Here is a 22,520-nt window from a genome sequence, read left to right as displayed (position 1 = left end):
TGTCACTAATCAGGGAAATGCAAATCAAAACCACAGGGTGAGACATCAACTCATACCTGTTAGAGCAGCTATTATCAAAAGATAAGAAATAACTGGTGTCGGCGAGGATATAAAGAAAAGGGGATACACGCACCATTGGTGGGAATGTAGACTGGCTTAGCCGCTATGGAAACAGTATAAGGATTCCTCAAAAAATTAGAACTGTATGGCCCAGCAATTCTACTTCTGGATATTCATCCAAAGGAAATGAAAATACTAACTTGAAAACATACGTGTAACCCTGCGTGCATTGCAGCTTATTTAGAATAGCCAAGAAATGAAAACAACCTAAGTATCCATCAATAGACAAATGGATAAAGAGAATGTGTGTGTGGGTGTGTATGTGTACACAATGGAATATTACTCAGCCATAAAAAGAAGGAAATCCTGCCATTTGTGACCACATGGATGGGTCTGGAGGACTTTAAGTGAAATAAGTCAGAGAAATAAAAATACTATTTTTGTCACTTAAATGTAAACTTTTTGAACTAATAGACACAGACAGCAGATTGGCGATTGTCAGGGACAACGCATGGGGGGTGGGCACAGTGGGTGAAGGTGTTCAAAATAACATACGTCCTGAGTATGCATAGTGACTATAGTTAAATGTGTTGTAAAGTCGCTAAGATAGTACCTCTTAAAAGATCTCCTCACTAGGAAAAGAAATTTGTGCCTGTGGTATGGATGTTAACTAGACTTATTGTGGTGATCATTTTGATATATATGTAAAATCATGTTTTACAACCAAAACTAACATTACATGTCAGTTATATCTCAATTTTTGAAAGAGAGTGTGATCAGGGTAGGTCTCAATAAGAAGGATAAGATTTGAGCCAAGACTTGAGGGGAGTTAGTGGACATCCGAGAGAAGACTTCTGAGGAAACATCTGGACTTCAGAGCAAAGGCCCCAAATTTTGTAGGCGCACCCCCACCGTGTTCGTGTAACAGCGAGGAGGCTAGTGTGTCTGGAGTAGAATGACTGAGAACGGGAGTGATGCGAAGCCCAGGCAGTGGGCCTCGGACAGTGTCAAGGATGTTGTCTTTCACGCTGAGTGAAACGGGAGCAGAGGAGTGACGTGTTCTCACTGTAACGCGCCACCCTGATTGCCGAGCTGAAACTAGACGGCAGGGTAAAGGACAGCACCTCTGAGAAGGCTGTTGCGGTAGCAGTGAAGGTGGTAAGAAATTCTCAGATACAGTTTTTAGAAAGAAACTACTAATCAGAAGTTTTTTAAAAAGAGCTATTTGCTAAAAAAAAAAAAATGAATTTTATTTTTTCCTAGATATAAATCTCCGTTTTTAAAAACAGTGTAAAAGTGTCTGTTTAAAGTGTACCTTGAATGTGCTTGAAGAGCTGAATATTCGTGTCTGTGTTCTCTTTTGTGTTTCTGGAGGAAATGTCAACGACCTTTAGAGAGCAACATCTTAGTGTTCCTTCAAAACATAAAAGATCTATAAAAGTAGTGTTCAGGATAATTTTGTATAAAATTTGGTTTCTTAATACATTATCTCTATTTGTACAAGCTTTGCCGCAGGAAATCTACAGAGAGTTGTCCAAAGGTAAAAGAACATCATTGCCATGCCATTCTTGTGACATGTCTAGTAAATACGTATAAAACTCATTTGCTTCACAAGATGGGAAGTTAGAAGAATCACTTGATGTATTTAAAACACATTGTGGTTACTCTGGGAGAGAAGAGAAAAAGATGAAAGAATCATGTAATGCTAAAAACCTTCCATTTACCCTGTAAACAATGTTTCAGTCAAGCAGAACCACCTCATGCTCTAGTAGAAAACCATATGGACGGTTTAATTTTAAGAGCCAACACTTAAGGGCTTCCTCTGTCTCCTATTAATAGATAATAATTCCAGGTTAAGGTTTTGCTTCTGTTAAAATGAATATTGCCATAAGAATGGGTAACGGAGAAGCTGTTTTCATTCACTAATACCTTGTGGTAAATGTATTTACCAAGATTGCTAATTACCGAAAAAGACTGGAGGAATTGAACGAGGATAAAAAAGGTAGGAATCAAGACAACTGAGGGCAAGGGGGTATTTGCTGTGGTGTTCCAAAAGTAGAAATTAAAGATAAATTTATCACAGTTAGTGTCTGATTAGCAGCATGTGTCATTAAAATAAGCAAATATTTTGGCATAGATAAGGAAAGCCGTTGTATATCCTGGATATCGGGGAAAGCATATGAAGATATGTGTAAAGTACAAAAGAAAATGTTGAGCAAAAAAGTGCATCCTTATTATTGAAAACATTACTAAAATTTTTAAATGTTTAAGAGTAATTTTTAAAATGACTCTTTCCACCTTTTATATAAGCAAGCTCCTTTGATAATGCCAATTTTCTGTTTTTGGAGATGTTGCCTTTGGATTTATTACCTCAATTTACTCCATAGTCTTCATATCTGGCAAGAGTTTTGGTAGATTCGGCAGTCCTTAGGAAGAACCAGATAATAATATATTTTAGAGGCTGACGATTCTAAAGTTGACTCTTCTTTTTTCCTTCCTCAGAATGAACTCTCTGATACACGTGCAAAGTTCCACGTACTTTTTCTTTTCTTTGTGTCTACAATGTTCTTCATCAGCGTCCTGTCACTTTTCAGCTACCACTGCTGGCTGGTTGGAAGAAACAGAACAACAATAGGTAAGTAGATTAAAAGAAATCCTAATTATTTAGGAAAATGGCCATAAATGAGTATGAAGTATCATGAGAAGATAGATGATAAAGAAGTGTAAAACAGTTCCGTATTAAGACTGTGACTGGATAAGAACAATGGGTGTACAATAAATGTAAACGTTCATTATTTTGAAGGTTGAGGAAATGAGTTTGGCCTTTGTATGTATTTTCAGTGGTGCATTGTATATAAAAGAACCGACTGCATAAATTTTAGTAAATAAAAGCTGTTTCTTGCGTTTACACAATGCTTTTTCAAAAATCAACCTATAAAGGTAGATAGTAGATTTACATGTTATAAGGAAGTTCATTCTCTGAATGCAAAAAATTTTTTGAATCCTCATTTACAGCTTTTTTTTTTTTTTAGCTAAAACATGTATCTTTTATTCTTCTCCCCAACAGTTGATTGCACACTGACTGGCATGTTCCCTGATTGAGTAGTGTTTTTAACATGGATTTATGTCAATTGACAGTGAAATTTATGTATTATATCACTAATATCAGTATTTATTTCCTTTTTTGTTGTTCATTTTTTAAAGTACGATATAGGGGAGAAACTCAGTGAAGTATTAAAATAATTGGACAAACATTTCCTAAGTAAGGGTGATGTGGCATTCATTGCTCAAACTAAGCTATCAGCCTGTAAGCAGCTACCTTGCTCTAATCGAAATATTTAGGCATTGGCTAATGTACCAAAGTACAAGATAAGGATTTCTGGGGGCACCTGGTGGCTTAGTCAGTTGAGCATCCAGCTCTTGATTTCGGCTCGGGTCGTGATCCCAAGGGTCATGGGATTGAGCCCCACGTTGGACTCTGTGCTTAACGTGGAGCTTAACTGAGATCCTCCCTGCCCTTCTACCCTGCTCACACTCCCCCTCTCTCTCTCCAATAAAAAATTAAAAAAAACAAAACAAAACAGGGATTTGTCACATTGTTTCATAGGAAAGTCAAAGACTCCCTGCCATCTAAAGCCATATGTCTAACAGGAGAATTAGAGGCAGATAGATTATAATACAGAAAGATAAAGACATCTTAGGGAGACTTTTAGATATGTCTCTAGGTTATTTTAACCTTGTGTCCTACTGAGTCATTTAAGGCATGATGGGCTCCATGGTAAAGATTTCTGTGCCCTTTCTTTCCCAGCCCACCTCCTTCAGTCCCAACATGCATTCCTCCCTTTTCTGTATAAATAAACTTTCTGGTGTCTAGTAATTAATTCATTACCCTGTTCACAGATATCTTGCCATCTCCTTGTCTTTACCCGGCAATGATAAAAGGCAGCCTACATGGAAAGTCTAGTCCTTATGAACCACCCAAACTAGAAAGGGAGAGATTTCCTATAGAAAAGTAGAATTCTTTTCAGAAATTGGTAAATCTGGTAACAGTGGGCCCGTTTTCCTATCTGGCATCCTTCGGTTGAAGCTGAGTCATAGCTGACTGCTTCAGATGGGAGCCTGAGCACTTCAACTTTTTTTTTTTTTTTTTTTTTTAATATATGAAATTTATTGTCAAATTGGTTTCCATACAACACCCAGTGCTCATCCCAAAAGGGGCCCTCCTCAATACCTATCACCCACCTTCCCCCCCCCCCCCCATCAACCCTCAGTTTGTTCTCAGTTTTTAACAGTCTCTTATGCTTTGGCTCTCTCCCACTCTAACCTCTTTTTTTTTTTTTTTTCCCTTCCCCTCCCCCATGGGTTTCTGTTAAGTTTCTCAGGATCCACATAAGAGTGAAACCATATGGTATCTGTCTTTCTCTGTATGGCTTATTTCACTTAGCATCACACTCTCCAGTTCCATCCACGTTGCTACAAAAGGCCATATTTCATTTTTTCTCATTGCCACGTAGTATTCCATTGTGTATATAAACCACAATTTCTTTATCCATTCATCAGTTGATGGACATTTAGGCTCTTTCCATAATTTGGCTATTGTTGAGAGTGCTGCTATAAACATTGGGGTACAAGTGCCCCTATGCATCAGTACTCCTGTATCCCTTGGATAAATTCCTAGTAGTGCTATTGCTGGGTCATAGGGTAGGTCTATTTTTAATTTTCTGAGGAACCTCCACACTGCTTTCCAGAGCAGCTGCACCAATTGCATTCCCACCAACAGTGCAAGAGGGTTCCCGTTTCTCCACATCCTCTCCAGCATCTATAGTCTCCTGATTTGTTCATTTTGGCTACTCTGACTGGCGTGAGGTGATATCTGAGTGTGGTTTTGATTTGTATTTCCCTGATAAGGAGCGACGTTGAACATCTTTTCATGTGCCTGTTGGCCATCCGGATGTCTTCTTTAGAGAAGTGTCTATTCATGTTTTCTACCCATTTCTTTACTGGGTTATTTGTTTTTCGGGTGTGGAGTTTGGTGAGCTCTTTATAGATTTTGGATACTAGCCCTTTGTCCGATATGTCATTTGCAAATATCTTTTCCCATTCCGTTGGTTGCCTTTTAGTTTTGTTGGTTGTTTCCTTTGCTGTGCAGAAGCTTTTTATCTTCATAAGGTCCCAGTAATTCACTTTTGCTTTTAATTCCCTTGCCTTTGGGGATGTGTCGAGTAAGAGATTGCTACGGCTGAGGTCAGAGAGGTCTTTTCCTGCTTTCTCCTCTAAGGTTTTGATGGTTTCCTGTCTCACATTCAGGTCCTTTATCCATTTTGAGTTTATTTTTGTGAATGGTGTGAGAAAGTGGTCTAGTTTCAACCTTCTGCATGTTGCTGTCCAGTTCTCCCAGCACCATTTGTTAAAGAGACTGTCTCTTTTCCATTGGATGTTCTTTCCTGCTTTGTCAAAGATGAGTTGGCCATACGTTTGTGGGTCTAGTTCTGGGGTTTCTATTCTATTCCATTGGTCTATGTGTCTGTTTTTGTGCCAATACCATGCTGTCTTGATGATTACAGCTTTGTAGTAGAGGCTAAAGTTTGGGATTGTGATGCCTCCCGCTTTGGTCTTCTTCTTCAAAATTCCTTTGGCTATTCGGGGCCTTTTGTGGTTCCATATGAATTTTAGGATTGCTTGTTCTAGTTTCGAGAAGAATGCTGGTGCAATTTTGATTGGGATTGCATTGAATGTGTAGATAGCTTTGGGTAGTATTGACATTTTGACAATATTTATTCTTCCAATCCATGAGCAGGGAATGTCTTTCCATTTCTTTAAATCTTCTTCAATTACCTTCATAAGTTTTCTATAGTTTTCAGCATACAGATCCTTTACATCTTTGGTTAGATTTATTCCTAGGTATTTTATGCTTCTTGGTGCAATTGTGAATGGGATCAGTTTCTTTATTTGTCTTTCTGTTGCTTCATTGTTAGTGTATAAGAATGCAACTGATTTCTGTACATTGATTTTGTATCCTGCAACTTTGCTGAATTCATGTATCCGTTCTAGCAGACTTTTGGTGGAGTCTATCAGATTTTCCATGTATAATATCATGTCATCTGCAAAAAGCGAAAGTTTGACTTCATCTTTGCCAATTTTGATGCCTTTGATTTCCTTTTGTTGTCTGATTGCTGATGCTAGAACTTCCAGCACTATGTTAAACAACAGCGGTGAGAGTGGGGCACTTCAACTTTTTAACCTTAACACTTGGAACACTTGCAGTTCTAATCCTGCTTCGTTTCCTGCCCAGCATTGTTGTTATGAGAGAGCAGTGCTTCATGGGAAACCCGTTGTTCTCTTTAAATAGTCTTCTTCAAACTTTTTTGCCTGTGACTCCAGCAAGAAAGGCATCATTTGTATCGTGACCTAGTGCATGCACACATTTATAAAATTATATAAATAAAATAAGCAAAAAATTTATAAAACATTATTAATCTTTATTTGCAATGTACTCTAATATTTTCTTTATTTGCAATGTACTCTAATAATGTTATAAAACATTATTAATCTTTATTTGCAATGTACTTTCTAATATTTCATTAAAAAGAAATGCTGGTCACAAACCACTGAGTCGATTTCACAGCCTATTGGATGTGAAAAACACCTATCCGGGTGTTTTAACCCACACTTTGAAAAATCATTACCCGGACACTCCACTTCCTTTACAGCCTCACCTTCCACACCCCTGACCTTGGGCTGGTTCTCCATTGCTTCTTCCAGAGTCCTGCTCTTGTGTCCTTTGAGGTGTCCCCTCTACCCTTCTCCATTACTGTCACCTACCTACCTTGAGACCAGTTCTCCAATTTAAAGAGTTTCTATATTCAGACAACTGTGATCATCCCAGACAGGCAAGCTGTCTTTGATTCTGGTGGCTAATCATTCCCATAAACTAAATATTGAACCTTTTATTCTCTTGGAACTGAGGAGTCCCTGAAATTTTCAATTGGAATTTTCCATTCTCTGGCCATTCTTCATCCTTTCATCTATCCTTTTCTGTATGCCACCGAATTTCCTCTTTTACCCTGCCTGTATTCTCCAGCACTTCTCTCTCAAGGACTCCCTTCCTTTCTGGTCTCATTTTCTCGTCTTTTCCGTTTTAGATCCTGTAACAAGTGACTTTGACGACTCCTGACAGTACTCTCACGCTACACCCACCCTGGTTTCCCCCCATAATTCATTTGCTGATCTGCTCCCTGGTTATTCCCCAGCGCTTCACTTTATCCACACGTATGTTGAGGTGTAGAAAGCTGGGGAAGACAGTCTTACTCCCACAGTGATGGGTGCACCTGCCCAGTTAAAGTCTCAGACCTCACTTGGGTCCTCTACTCTCTTTGGCAGTCACATGTCATGTGTTTCTGAAAAAATTAGAAGTTGTCACAGGTAAATTTTTAACCGCCTTCCCCCCACCCTTGTAACCTCACACAGACATTTCTCCTTTCAAACCCATCACTGTCACGCTGCCTCCAAATTCTGAGGACAAATGTCTTTTCTGGTATCTAAGGTTAATCTTTAGAACTCTTCTAGAGGCTGTCCCATTTCTTCTAGAATTTTCTTGCATCAGTTTTTACTTTACTGTTCTGTATCATCAACCTTTCCCAATTCCTCTCTCCCTGACCTCTTACCCATAGCTTATAAAACATGCTAAAATGCATTGTACTTTTAAATAAAGGAAAAAAACCATTTTTCTGGTGAGAAGTGTATCTTTCTTCAGCCCTCACTATGGAGCATTTAGCAGCCAAGTTTGAAATAATGGTCACTGATTAGCATCTGCCTCTTTTTTTATTCATCGTTCAAGATCATGTTCAAGTACTACCACCCCCATTCACACCTGTATCTGTGTCACAGTGCAGTTTTGTTAGACTTTATTAGACTGTCGGTTCTTTAAGAATTTCATCTAATTTACCTTTGGGTCTCAAACATCTGGTACTGTGCCAACAGGCACGTGGTAAGAATTTCATAAGTAATGAATGAGTGAAGTCACAAGAGTTAGCATATCTTTTTTTAAAAGGGAGATATAGGGGCGCCTGGGTGGCGCAGTCGGTTAAGCGTCCGACTTCAGCCAGGTCACGATCTTGCGGTCCGTGAGTTCGAGCCCCGCGTCGGGCTCTGGGCTGATGGCTCAGGGCCTGGAGCCTGTTTCCGATTCTGTGTCTCCCTCTCTCTCTGCCCCTCCCCCGTTCATGCTCTCTCTCTCTCTGTCCCAAAAATAAATAAACGTTGAAAAAAAAAAATTAAAAGGGAGATATAGGGGCGCCTGGGTAGCTCAGTCAGGTAAGCATCTGACTCTTGATTTCGGCTCAGGTCATGCTATCACAGTTCATGGGTTCAAGCCCCATGTGGTTCGAGCCCCACACTGTCAGCACAGAGCCTGCTTGGGATTCTCTCTCCTTCTCTCTCTGCCCTTCCCCCACTTGCATGCGTGTGCACATGCTCTCTGTCTCAAAATAAGTATTTTTTCTATGTTTTATTATTGCAAGAGAGACAGAGCATGAGCGGGGGAGGGGGAGAGAGAGAGAGGTAGACACAGAGTGTGAAGGAGGCTCTAGGCTCTGAGCTGTCAGCAAAGAACCCGATGCAGGGCTTGAACTCAGGAACCGTGAGATCATGACCTGAGCTATAGTCAGATGCTTAACTGACTGAGCCATCCAGGCACCCCATAAACTTCTGTTTTTTAAGTGAGATGTAATGAACACACTTCAGTAGATTTTTTAGTAATATTAGATAATTCTTCTCACATTTTCATTTTATAAAGATGATGAAATACTCAGAGGTAGTATTTTTTCCCAAATAAGTTTGAGAAGTTTCTTTTAATTGTTACAAATATTTGTTTTAAATTATATTTATAAAACTTTGATATCAAAGAGAGTAAGCAAGAAAATTGCTACTTTCCATCCTTGTATAATTATTCAATGGATTAATTCTTTTTTTTAATCTATGTATCTACAACAGAATCATTCCGCTCACCCACATTTTCATATGGACCTGATGGAAATGGTTTTTCTCTTGGATGCAGTAAAAATTGGAGACAAGTCTTTGGCGATGAAAAGAAATACTGGCTACTTCCAATATTTTCAAGGTAATTTATAAAACGCAGGTCTCAGAAATTAGAGAATCTGTGATAGTCTCTGTCTCTCTGGTTAAATGTGTTAAGATTCACAGAATACTGTATATGACATCCTATGAGCCTGGAGAATGAAAACTCAGAATATCTTGATTATATAAAATATTTTATTTTTCATGTTTTTTATTACATGGGCAAGAGAGGGTTTGGTTTGGGCATATATTTGGAAAGCGGAAAAAATGATTCATAAAAATAACAATCACTTTCTCCTTCAAGATGTAAATAAGTTGTTTGAAGTAGAAAATGATAAGAATTTATACTTACTAGCTACCTCTCAAAGATTCTATCGCAGCTTATTCTGTTGTGTTTTAAAGACCCAACACATAATGCAATTTTTAACTTCAAATTTAAATGAAAATAAATGCTTGAGATGATTCATAGTCTCCTTGTCACCCAGACCCCAGGCATCTTAGGCTATCTATATATCAGAGTCACTACAGAAAAGGAAAAAAATATTTGAAATTCGAATGACATATTTATCAATGTTACGGGATTTTCTTCTCTTCGTTTGCTGCACTTCCTATAGTTTGTCTGAAAATAACGTTTTGTTTTCACTTTTGAAAAACATTCTGCTTGGCCTATAATTCTGGATATTGCTGTAATGGTCTTCTGGGTGACATTTTTGTCTGACAAGTTTGCAGTTATTCTTTTTTACTCTGTATGTGATGTGTCTTTTTCACTGAGTGCTTTTAAAATAGGCTTTTCATCACTAGTTTCATGCAGTTTGATTAGGATGCGCCTTGGTATATATTGTTTGGTATGTTGTTCGTTTTTCTTGTGCTTGGAATTGGTTGAACTTCTTGTAGCTGTGATTCTATAACTTTCATCAGATTTGGAAAGTGTTTGAATCATTATTTCTTCAAATAAGAAGAATGCATGTATATTCATACACGAGAAGTTCTACCACAGCTCGGTGATGCGCTGTCCGTTTCTTAGTCTTTTTTCTGTGTTTCATTTGGCAGATCCTATCGCTGTATCTTTAAGTGTACCAATCTCCTTTGTCTCCTGTATTACAAGGTAGTCCACTCCGACTGGGTAGAACACGGGCTAGTATTTTTTAAGATTATTTGCTCTAAGTAGCAATTTCAGTGTTGACTGGTTTGGTTGTTTTTTCCCCCATTTTGACAAGAAATCAGCCTCATTCATCTTTATTCCACTATTTGTAAATTACCGGGTCTTTTTTTTCCTCCTTAGCTTCTTTTAAGATGTTATCTTGATCACTGATTTTAAGCAGTTTGATATGATGTATGGTTTCTTTGTGTTTATCCTCTTTGGGATTCATTAGGCTTCTTGGATCTATGAATTTATAGTTTTCATTACAATTAAATAATTTTAATCATGCCTGCCCATGCTCTCCCCGCACTGGGTTTTCAGGCACCCTTAAATATATGTATGTTAAATTGCTTGATCATGACCCACAGGTCGTTGCTGTTTTTCCCTGCCCCCCATCTTTTTTCTCTACCTGCTGAGGTTTGGATAGTTCGCTGATCTTTTCTTCTGTGGCGTCTGCTCTGCTGTTAAGCTCATCTAAGGAATGTTTCATTTCAGATATTGTGTTTTTCAGCTCTAGAAGTTCAGTTTGGTTCTTTTTTTTTTATATCTTAAATTTCTCTTCTCATTATGTCCATTTTTCCTGTTAATTCACAGACATTTATAATCACTAATTTAAAGTGATTGCTTCAAGTTTTCATAGTCATTTCTCATTCTTTTCTAGTAACTTTTTTTCTTAGCTGTGGATCCCATTTTCCTACTTTTCATGCTAGTAATTTTTTATTTGGTGGTAGACATTTTGAATTTTGTGTGTTAAATTTTGCTTTCTCCCTTTGGCAGTTACTTGTGTTTTTAGTGTGGTCCTTTTGAGGCTGTTTTAAGCTTTGTTAGGTTGGGTTTAAAGTAGCATTTTCTTTAGGGCAGGTTTAGCCCTGCAACACAGGCGAGAGCAAGCTGGGGTCTCTACCGAATCCAGACGTACAGTAAGATCTCTCTAGTGTGGCTGGTCAGATTCGAATGCCTTCCAGTGCTGTAGGAGCTTCATGGATTGTTCTCTTGTACTTCCCAGTTGTTCTTCTCCCAGATTCACATGTGTAGTTTAGCATTCACCACGAGACTCCAGTGAAATGCTGTGCACATTGCCATAGGCCTTCCTCTGCGTATCCGCCCTTCCTCAGCTCTGTCCAGTAGATTCAAGCACATCACCTTGAAACGTGCATCTCTAAAACCTCAATTCAATGAGACGACCTTGCTCTGCTTCCCCTGGTGGTGCCCAGGTCCTGGCAGAAAGCTGGGACTCACTTGGTTGGTTTCTCTTCTTTCAGACACTACAGTTCTGTGTTGCCTGTTTGGAAAATAGTTATTGTATATAGTATTCAGTTTTCTGGTTGTTCATGACAGGAGGTCACATTTACCAGTTAACCCATCTTGGCTGGAAGTGAAAGTCCGTTTTACCTACTTTTGGTATTTTTAAAATGTGAAGATATGTCTATAATTTTTTAATTGTAAACTTCTTGAAGGCAGAGATTTTCTTCTCCTTTGTTCACTGCTCTATCCCTACCTCTTATAATAGTACCCAGAGCATTGTAGGCATTTAATAAATACTTGTCAAATGAATAAATATGTGGAACTTACATCTTGAATTCCATTTTGTGCCTTTATGATGTCCTAACTGATAGTGATGAGCAGGTCACTTACCCAAATATTTGATTACCTGTGTTTGAGGCAGCATAATCTTAATATTATTAATTATAGTCTTAATTACCCAAATTTTTAATTATCAGCTTCCCTGGTACTTGAATACCTATGTTTGAGGTATTATAAGAGGCATTATAATCTTAGTAGTCATGAAAGATATTGTTTTTAAATACATGTAAATTATAAGAGAAGAGTAACCCTCTAAATTAGAAAATTTTAAGAATTATTCTCTGTAATGACAACATATAATTTCTTTATACTGTGACTTTGAAGAATGGTTATTAAATTTGAACACCTTGATTTACATTAATATGATTTAAATTATTGCTGATATTTTTCATTATGCAGCTTGGGTGATGGTTGCAGTTTTCCAACTCGCCTTGTGGGGATGGATCCAGAACAAGCTCCTGTTACAAATCAAAATGAATATGCTAGAAGGTGTGCTTCTTGTCATTAAGTTTTTCAGTATTCATTATAAAGCAAACTGTGTGTGTGCAAGTGTGTGTGTGTGTGTGTGTGTTGTACATACATATAAATACAGTAGTAATTTGTGAGCCAACATAGGCAAAGAGAAATTCTATATAAAAGGTTTTTAACTGAGAGTTAATGTGGGTATTTACCTAATATGTTGAAGACAGCCGTATTTTTTATCATCCAAACCATAACACTTTTAATAGTAAGAAAGAGAATGCTTGCTATTGCTATTAATAGTTGAACTAGAAACCTCTGGGCCAACCAGGAAACATGGCTATCCTAAATATGCTACATCTTTCTAGAAACTAAGATATTCTTTCAAGATTTGATTCTGTTGGTTTGTATCAGCTCTATTTTTTTCAAAGAAATTGGTCATGCGATCCATCATTATATTTTGATAAACAGATGTTAACTGCGGTGTGAAAATAATATTAATGAGGATTTCAAAAATACAAATGTAAAATTTTTTCTCATTCATTCATCTTAGAAGATAGTTTCTCAGTATTTCTATGCCAAGTAATCCGATTCATAAATTCAGAGAAATAGCTCATTTTAAATGAAATTTTAAAGAAGATAGAGATGCTTCTGTCAAAGTGAAACAGTTGAAATTTATTTAAGACAGAAATAAATTGCGGGGGAGGAGGGATTATAAATTCCAAGCCGGCCCATTAATATCAGAACGTCGACCTTAGAACCTCCAGTCTTTGGACCTTAGAACTCTAACTCTTACTGTGGGTCTGAACAAGTCACCTCAGCTGTGTGAGACTCGGTTTCCAGCTCTGTCAAATGAGGGCAATCACACCTGCCTCCAAGGGTTATTGTGAAGCTTGACATGTGTCTGATGCACCCAGCACAGTGTCTGGCCCGTAGTAAGTACGCAAGGAACACTACTTCCCTTTTCCTCCTTCTGTTCCTCCACTCCCTCCCTCCCCGGGTCTCTTAGCAAGAAAAGTAAGTCTACGCTGAGTCACTAAATCGTTTTTTCCCCTTAGATCTAAACTGCAGAGGTAGAAAGCAGAAAACTTGGGAAATGACAGGTAATTTTTTTTGTCCTGGCCACAGACCTAGATCCCCACCTTGTGCTACCTTAACGGCTCTTGATTAACACGTTTTAAAAGTTTCACACCAGCCTTTGGAGCTTTTTTCTTTTGTCTAATAGTTTTCATTGGCACTGTTGGAATAGAGATTCTTGGGTCTAGAGAGCCATTCAGTTGGGGGTTGGGGGCATATTTGTCTTTTGCAGATAGAGTTTTTTAAGAGTGCTGAGATCTCATGAGTTGCCCTCACATATGTAGGAGAAGGAATACTAATTTGCTGCTTATTAATTAAGTATTAATTGAGCATTAAACTAGTTACTGAATTATTTTCCTCCTCTTTTCAGTATTGGCTCAAGTCAACCCTTTCCTATCAAACCGCTTAGTGAATCAAAAAACCGATTGTTGGACAGTGAATCTCAGTGGACAGAGAATGAATCTGAAGAAGGCACTGTCAGATCAGGTAATACTTACTTGTCTTCTCGAAAACACTGCTTTTTCTGGTTCAAATGAAGGTCAACCAGGTTTAACAAATGTGGAAAAATCAAAATAACACCATATTTAAAAATACTAACATATAAGAGACTTTTTAATGGAATATCTGACATATGGGGTGTCAGTGTTTATTGGTAGCTTTTATGGAGAAAAGGTTTGAGGAAGTGTAGTGGCTACTCCTGTGTTCTGTTCTGTTGACATAGTTGGACTTTCATTTTGTTACCCAGCCATATGTTTCTTGACCTCAGATGTAGAAAGTTCTTTTGGCATTCACAATTCTGAATAGCGTTTAAACAAGATTTTTCTCTAGGGTCTTAATTTTGCTTATTTGAAAATACTTTTTGAAATGCATTTTAGTCTTTGCTGCCTTAATATATAAAAAGAGTGCACCAAAAATATTTTAACCTTTTCATGATGACTGTTAATCATTTCGTGAATTATGGATTCATTGTGGAACAGTTGACAAGACAGAGGTGGTCTTTCGAACCAGGCCAGGTTTATGACATAGGCTGGCCATTTACCATGCATTACAAGCTACACTCTTTGCATGGCGGTTTTTAATAGCAATAGTAATAGCACTGTCCTCATCTTGCTCTGCGGGAAAATGGTTTGGACATTCAGATCAGTTTGTACCAAGGGAAATACCCCAACACTTGAAAGCCTGCTGTCAGAATTTCTGATTTTTTGTTTGTTTTTGGCTCTTCGCAATGCTTAAGTTATTCTCTTGAATTCGTATCATTAGGATATTCTCTTGAATTAGTGTTCATTAGGATCATCAGACCCTATGTATAAGGTCAAAGGAAAAATTCATTCATGGGCTTCGCAGTTATTGCTGCTTTCAAAGCCAATGGACATTTTCACAAGTATAAGCCTAAAACCAGACTTTTAGCTCTTAGCGCCTCTGGGTTCTCCAAGAGGATATGGTTATGGTTGATAACCATAAGCATAATATAGTGTTTTCGTAAGAGTTGCTTTTACTGTGATCATCAGTTCTACCATTTAGCCAGAAACTTAATACTTCTTTTTTTGTGTCATGTCGTATATAATTATGTGCTTACAGGGACAAATAACCATGTTACAGTGGCAATAGAAAATTGAGTACCACTGGTTCATAACTAACCATTTGAATAAGAACAAGGTAAGACAGTATAAAGGTAATCTCCTTGAACAAATGCAGTTTTTTTCATGTTTTCTAATCTCAAAACAATTTGCAAGTCATTTTCTTTTTTTTTTACTCTTTCAATTATATCAGCAAAATTAGGTAGTTAAGAAGAGATTGGAAGGTAACAGCTGCCTAAATCCCATTTTTCTTACCACTTCTAGCACAATCTTCGTAAACATGTATTGGTAGGTTAATGAAGAAGCTAAAAGCTTTTTTGGGTTGGTATGTGGACAACTAGTCTTTTCAGTAAACGGTGTCTTATTAATTAGTTTAAGAAAAACAAGATGACTTTTGCCTACTAGTAGAAAGATGTTGATCCAGAGAAGAGTGGCCGCAGAAAAGACTGAAGAGGTTCGCTGATGTGATCTAGTTGGAAAAGACGTAACGGAAGAGCAGTTTCCTGTAGCCAGCCACGCTGATCAGCTGTTCTCTGTCTGGCCGGCCCGAGACAGCAGCCAGAGGAAATTAATTTAACTGGCAACCAGGAACTTCCCAGACAGACTAAACATAAACCTTAGTGCAAGTAGGTGGTGTAACTAAGTTGAACTGTGAGGGATGTAGTGAGCTCCGTGTCTCCCGATGCTTTGAAACAAAGACGGCTCTCTCTTTCAGTCGGGGACTCTCTCGATGACTTGGGAGCATCTTGGGCAGCTGTTAGATTGTTCCGAAGTCTTCCTCGTAACCTGTATTGGTTACCCTTTGCTGCATAACAGACGACCACAAACAGCAACTGAAGACAGTGTCCCTTTATTGTCAGTTTTTCTGTGGCAGGAGTTCATCTGTTCAAGGAGTTCTCATCTGCAGTCTCAATCAGGGGAACATCTGCTTCCTTGCTCAGCAGTTTTCGTTAGCATTCAGTTCCTCACAAAGGACCTGGAGCCCAGGTCCAAGGTAACAGGCAGAGCCTACGTGAGACCTAGCAGAATCAGAACAGAGGCTCTCAGGGTGGGCTTGTGTCAGGCTGGACTCTGGAGAGGAGTGGTGACTGTGCGTCACGAGGTGACCATGCCCACCAAGAACTGTGGCTGTGGTATAGCCTTGGTTCTAGAATTCTTAATGTGGGTGGAAGAATGTCTGATGCTTGCTAGTGGTTGTTGAAAATCCTCAACAGTCTATAAATGTTGCTGTGGGTACCTCCCTATATGCTCTAGCAGTCTTAGGAAGGGGTGGATAAAGATGTCCTCGCAGGATATGTCCAAGTTAACAGTAAGGGAGAACCAAAAGAATCCACCTCTTTTAAAATGTTCTCGTTTGCTTCCGAGGAAGAAAGTCAGCAGTACCCCTTACTTGCTGCTTATAAAAATCTTTGTTATTATTACAGTATTAGTTGTATTAAAGTATTTATTTCCTGTCTTATTTTATTTTATTTTATTTTATTTTATTTTATTTTATTATTATTTTTTTTTTCAACGTTTATTTACTTTTTGGGACAGAGAGAGACAGAGCATGAACAGGGGAGGGGCAGAGAGAGAGGGAGACACAGAATCGGAAACAGGCTCCAGGCTCCGAGCCATCAGCCCAGAGCCCGACGCGGGGCTCGAACTCACGGACCGCGAGATCGTGACCCGGCTGAAGTCGGACACTTAACCGACTGCGCCACCCAGGCGCCCCATTATTTTATTATTTTTTAAGTGTTTGTTTATTTTTGAAGGAGAGAGAGACAGAGCACAAGGAAGGGAAGGACAGAGAGAGAGGGAGACACAGAATCCGAAGCAGGCTCCAGGCTCTGAGCTGTCAGCACAGGGCCTGCCGCGGGGCTTGAACTCACGAACCGTGAGATCATGACCTGAGCCAAAGTCGGACGTGCAGCCGACTAAGGCACCCAGGTGCCCCTGTGTCCGGTCTTGTTATTTTAGCAGCTTTATACCTTAGCCCACAGAACTGCTTAATAAATCTTATTTTCAGAACTATAAAATTAAGTTTTAACCAATAACTCAATTGTTTCTGATTTTGTAGGTTTATAAAAACATATTATGGACTGATATTTTCAGTTTTATTTGCAAGAAAATGATCAATGGAATGAAATAATTGAAGTATAACAGAAGATATATTTTTTAAAAAAGGAAGCCTTTGTACAGATCGCTGGATCCACAGAAGCACTACTCCAGAGCAGGAAGATGCCTTAATCTAACATAAGCCCATTTGTGCTACATCGACTGACTGCTACAAAAGTGACTTAATTTTATTTTGGAAATAACACTTACCTGTTATGAGATGCTACAGTATGAGCTATCAAAACACATGTTAACATGGCAGATGTATTTTTTTGACACCTGAGTCCTATTGTTAGAGTCGTTTCTTTGTATCCATATAAATTTTCACTCCAACAAGCTGAGAAGTTGTCTTAAGTGAAGTACATGTAGGGCAGTGTGGTGGCTGAAGGTGATTGATAATATCCACTTACTGTTGCTTGTACTGTGTAAGGAAAAGAAAATAACTTTTTTTTATTGGGTGTTTGCTAATTTATAATTACTGTTTTATACTTTTCAACATTTTTAATAATAAAGTTTTTTTATTGTTGGCTATAAAATAACACTCAGAAAGATTCAGATATCTAAATATAGTTATTTAAAACATGGAGCACATTTGTATAATTCATTGAGGGCTTAGTTCTAAGCATTAATACAACCATGTAATGTAGTGTTGTGCCCAAGGCTTAAGTAGAAATATTTTTTGTTTTCTCTGCTTTCAAATTCCTTTTTTGTTGAACTTTCATGGGTATTTTTATGGGCAGGGAAACACGAAGGCACATGTGCTATAGAAATATTGGACACAGAATAGTGGCAGTGGCTAGGAGAAAAGTAAAGAGGAAGATGGGCAGGTTTTGTAAGCTGTTAAAAATTACTTGTCGTCCTAAGGTATTTAGGATACACATGCTGTTGACTTTCGAATGTCAGTTTAGGTGATTACTAAAAATTGCTTGGAAACTTTTTACAGCAATCCTATAAAGCTTAAACAGTGACTTAAAATGCAATTTGAACTAGAATAAAACTGCTTAGCATAATTCTACCTTCAGGAGAGAAATTCTAACCTGAGTAGTCCATTTAAAACTTCCAGTCTGTGAGCAGTGGATTCCACTATTCGTGCCAATTTTGAAATCTGACTTCCTTTGGAAATCCTTTTCCTTTGGAAATCCAGTCTAAGCGGCAGGAATTGTTGAATTAATTCTAAGGGAAAGTACTGTGCCCTGTAAAGGAGAAACAACATAGAAATGTTACCTCATTTGTCCTGTTTAGTCCTATATGCACACACAAACCAAAATGATTGATTGCTTCCAGTATTGGATAGAGCTGAATCTTAACCAGCATCTGTAAATATTGACCATTACAGTTTATCTCTCTGTAAAATAGGGTTGGAGGAAGGGGTATTATGCATGAGTTGGACTGGATGACCTCTCACATTCTTTGACTCCTAATTTTGCAAAATTAGCCTTATATTTCATTCATCCACCAAGTATTTTGGAGGTACCTTCTGTATGCCAAACATACGCTGTAGGGATAGCTCTGTAATTTCCTAATGTAGCATAAATTTTTAGTCAGCTGTTCCAGATCTTCAGTTTATAGGATTCGTCTAATTCCATTGGCTATGCTAATAGTAGATTTTAATAGGAAGTAATGTTTTCTCCCTTTGAACCAAAGGAATGAGTTACTTTGAAAATACAGTTTGGAATACTATTACAGTGGTTCCTTTACCTTTATTTGAACTTTGTAGTCCTAATACTCTTGACTCTAGAAGACTTTTAAGTATGAGAGTTAAGGGAGTTAAAAAAAATCACTTCACTTTGGCGGTTTATGTATTGTAAGGAAATTGTGAACGTTTAAACTTACCTGACTACTTTCAGAAATGTTCTCCCGGTACTTTTTGTGAGTATTTCTACATTTAGATCACAGGATTTGCATGCACCTGATTAACAGTTGAGGAAACATAGTTTTTCCCCTTTAACCTATTCAGGCACTTTTGTGGTGATGTAATCTTTCTCTTTTAAGTTTTATTTAACGTCATCTTTAATAGTAGAGCAAACACCTTTTCAAAAGTTTTCACTTAAAGCCTTTGCCTTAGTTACCTTTGGTTTAATTTATGGCCAGCACTTTGCCACATTCTAGATACTTGGCTGATTTATTCATACATGTTAATGGTCATTCAGCAGGGGCCTACAAATGGCCTGGGAGTCACGGCAAGGTTGCCTCTTTGGTGTTTCGACTGGTATTGATTGATTAGTGCTATCAACTCTTTAGGGGCAAAGGTCAAAATGAAGGCCTGTCGAAATCTATTAGTACTCTATCTTTGGTCCTTCGAACACTTTGATATATTTAAGGAAAATAAAGTTGGATTTCAGGTCCTGCCATTGCCATTAAAGACAAATTCTACCAGGAGTCTTGGTTTTGCCTGGGTACAGATTTACTTGAATGTTGGGTACCTGAGGCGTCTGACCGGTATCATTATGCCAAACCAAAGAGCAGCTGCACTACAGTAGTTCTTAAACATGAACATGTTTACAGAGTTCAGTTCCATTTTTACATGTGGATGATTTTTTAAAACCTTGTTGCGTATTGAATGATTTTCATCCAATGTGTCATAAGCGAATTTAACTGTAAGGTTAGTTTAAATCAAATATGCAATGTTTACTTGAATTTTACTTCTTTTAGAAAGATTTTGACTATGTTTACAGGATTGTTTAAAGTAAAGATTACCAGACATGTGAGATGTCCATTCATTAATCTTTAAAGCAAATGTATATTAAGGGCTTAGGATCTGTATATTGGGGGCACTGGATAGACAGTGACTTACAAATATGTTTTGCTTACATTTTGTTCTAGGACTAGCACTGCTATCAATGGAAACTATTTTTAACTAATCTGTTATTAAGAAATTGATCGTATTTTTGCATTTCAGCCAAAATAAAGACCATATCTGATCATTTGCAAGGCACAGGTGATGTGTACACCTGAAAGCCACGTGTTTCATATGATCTGAACTGTATTTTCCAATCTAAGTTACAAATGCAATATAGATTCAGAAAGGTCCATATTTTTCTAATGACTTCACTTGCTATTACTTTGTTGGGTTGCGTAAAGGAGGAAGGAATTGTATTTGTATTAAAAGATTACGAAAGCTATTAGTCAAGTTTATTATATTTGTACATGATTGCAAATGAAGCTATATGCCCATTTGAAAGAAAAGGTGGATACTATTTTAAAATGGTCTTTAATATGTTTTTATAGGAACAAATTTGAAATACAGTGTATTTTGGTTGTCTTTACTTATCAAGTACCATAAGTCCTGTATTTGTTTCTCATAAGTATAATCCTGGACCATGACTTAATGTTAACTCTGCTTTGTCTTTTGGATGGCCTAACCTACATTAACATGAAGGCTGAACATTTTTAAACTTTTTTTTTTTTAAATCATTATATTTACCTTATTAATAAATAAAAATAAAGTCTTGTATTTGAACAGATTTTTGTTGTTGTTATAAAGTGGTATATATCAAATGAGAGAATAACTGTTATTTTGATCCTTTTGGAAATTTGGTAAAATAGTGTTTAGTTAGAGAAGTAGCTAATAATGTGCGCTAACCACATCTAAGACAGGTGCTATTTGAGTGCAAACGTGTTGTAGTTTATGTAGGCCAGAGACTGCTTATTCAAAACGTTTTAAGTTTGCTTTTTCTGAACATGTTAACTTTCAATTCAAAAGTCACTTTAGGATTGTAAGTACCTTGGAAACCCTGTAAAAGTTGAACTGTGGTTGTCAGAATGCTGAATAATGGGTTTTATCTTGTGTAGAATTCTTTCTGACATTTGTATTCTCATTCCCTTCCAAATCAGCGGTTTTGTTATTTGAGGCTGCTGGGTAAGACAGGAAGGTTCTGAGAGCCGTGATTCCAGTTTTTAGACTAGCAAAATTTCAAAATGTTTGCAAGAACCAGTAGAGATGCAGCAGCCTTTTCTGTTTTAATTGGTGGGACGGCAGGGGGGGTGGTAATTTAGAGCACCGTGTTTGAGGTAGGAAGGAGGACAGACTACTAACTGGTCAAGAGGCCATTTTGACACCAAGAGCAGTAGTCACATCACATTGGCCTTACTTTTCTCACTTCTCGTAAGTTAGCTTTTCAGAACCATTCTGGAAAAGATGTTGGCCTCTTTTACCTGTTTTATACTCAGGTACTCCAGAATCTGGAGGGATGAAAACTAACATTTAGTCTTTTGCGTGTAACAGGTTTTTATGAATGTTTTAACAACTCTGTGAAGTTAGCCTCATTTTCTTGAACCCCTGCATATCCGTGCCTTCCATTTGATAAAGAGGATTTAAGGTTCCTTAACTCCCCTCCTGTTGTTCTTCCGGCAAGAATGTCACCACCTGGCAGCCCATTCTCCGTATAAGGTAATTCTCTTCATCCAGGATTCCCAATACAGTAGAAATCATACTTACATCATACTTCCCCATGGCCTCCAGGCCAAGTTAGCATCGCTGTGCTATTACTAATTTAATTTAGCCATAGATTAGTCACATGTACTTTGAAGTCAACTCACTAGATTATAAATTCTTGAGGACTTTTTTTTTTTTTTTTTTTTTTTTTACTAGCTACGCACAAAATGAACACGGAAGTTCAGAAAACAATTGGAGGAAAGAATTTCATGTTCATTAATCTGTCGTGTCCCAAGCTCTCACAAGTGAGCATCAGAGCCTATAAAATTATCCCAAACTTCAAAAATACTAGTCGGTCTTTCACACATTTTAGTGGAAGTATAAATTTATGGGGCAGCATCATTGGAGAGCAGTTTGGAAAAATCATGCTTTCAAATGTCCATATTCTCTGACCTAGCAGTTCTACTTTGGGGAGTGTTACAGATTCACTTACGCATTATAAGCGGTACATGAGGATGTTAGTTGCAGAGCTGTTTAAAGCAACAAAAGACTGGAAACCGCATGTCCCACTGCCATTTACGGTGGCCTAATGCAAGAGACTATCTGAAAGGATACACAATGAACTATTAGTGTCTCCAGAGAGGAAACGGGGGGAGGGGGGAATAGGTTATATACATTTCACTGTGTGCCCTCTCACTAATTTATTTTTATATTATGTGCATGTTACTTTTAAAAAAGAAGAATGGTGGTTTAGATATTCTATAGACCAGTGAGGGAGAAATCAGTTATTTGATATATGATGCTGGGCCAATGTGCTAACCATTTGGGAAAAAAGTCCTTCACATCCTACATCAGAACAAATTTCAGTTGCTCATGATATGTTAGATAGTGAAAGCAAATGCTGCAAAAAAAAAAAAAAAAACCCAAAACCTATGGGTAATGGATTTAATGATGGGCTAGGAAAGGGATTTCTAAGTGGGCACAACGCTGGTGACCGTAAAGCAAGACAGATTTGAATGCCTGCAAAATTAAGAAAATTACCACTAATAGGAAAAAATGGAGATAGAACAATAAG

General features: G+C 37.8%; 1 protein-coding gene across 4 annotated transcripts in view; it reads left to right on the top strand.

Annotated features, from left to right (window-relative positions):
- Window positions 1-22,520, top strand: part of ZDHHC20 (zinc finger DHHC-type palmitoyltransferase 20) — an 80,322-nt gene that overhangs the window by 54,930 nt on the left and 2,872 nt on the right. The window contains exons 8-13 of one of the 4 annotated variants that reach the window (XM_045452880.1): window positions 2,563-2,695; window positions 9,052-9,178; window positions 12,260-12,349; window positions 13,767-13,882; window positions 14,975-15,052; window positions 17,033-20,534. In XM_045452880.1, coding sequence (XP_045308836.1) covers window positions 2,563-2,695; window positions 9,052-9,178; window positions 12,260-12,349; window positions 13,767-13,882; window positions 14,975-15,012 — 504 coding nt within the window. In that variant the 3' untranslated portion in view covers window positions 15,013-15,052; window positions 17,033-20,534. Of the gene's footprint in view, window positions 1-2,562; window positions 2,696-9,051; window positions 9,179-12,259; window positions 12,350-13,377; window positions 13,423-13,766; window positions 13,883-14,974; window positions 15,053-17,032; window positions 20,535-21,295; window positions 21,461-22,520 lie in introns of those variants that run through there. The other 3 variants (XR_006705872.1, XM_045452942.1, XM_045453016.1) reach the window with 3 other exon arrangements.

This window comes from Leopardus geoffroyi, chromosome A1, assembly GCF_018350155.1.
Source record: "Leopardus geoffroyi isolate Oge1 chromosome A1, O.geoffroyi_Oge1_pat1.0, whole genome shotgun sequence".
NCBI lineage: Eukaryota > Metazoa > Chordata > Mammalia > Carnivora > Felidae > Leopardus > Leopardus geoffroyi.
The sequence above is the reverse complement of the archived record's forward strand: the minus strand, read 5'-3'. Positions and strand labels throughout refer to the sequence as shown.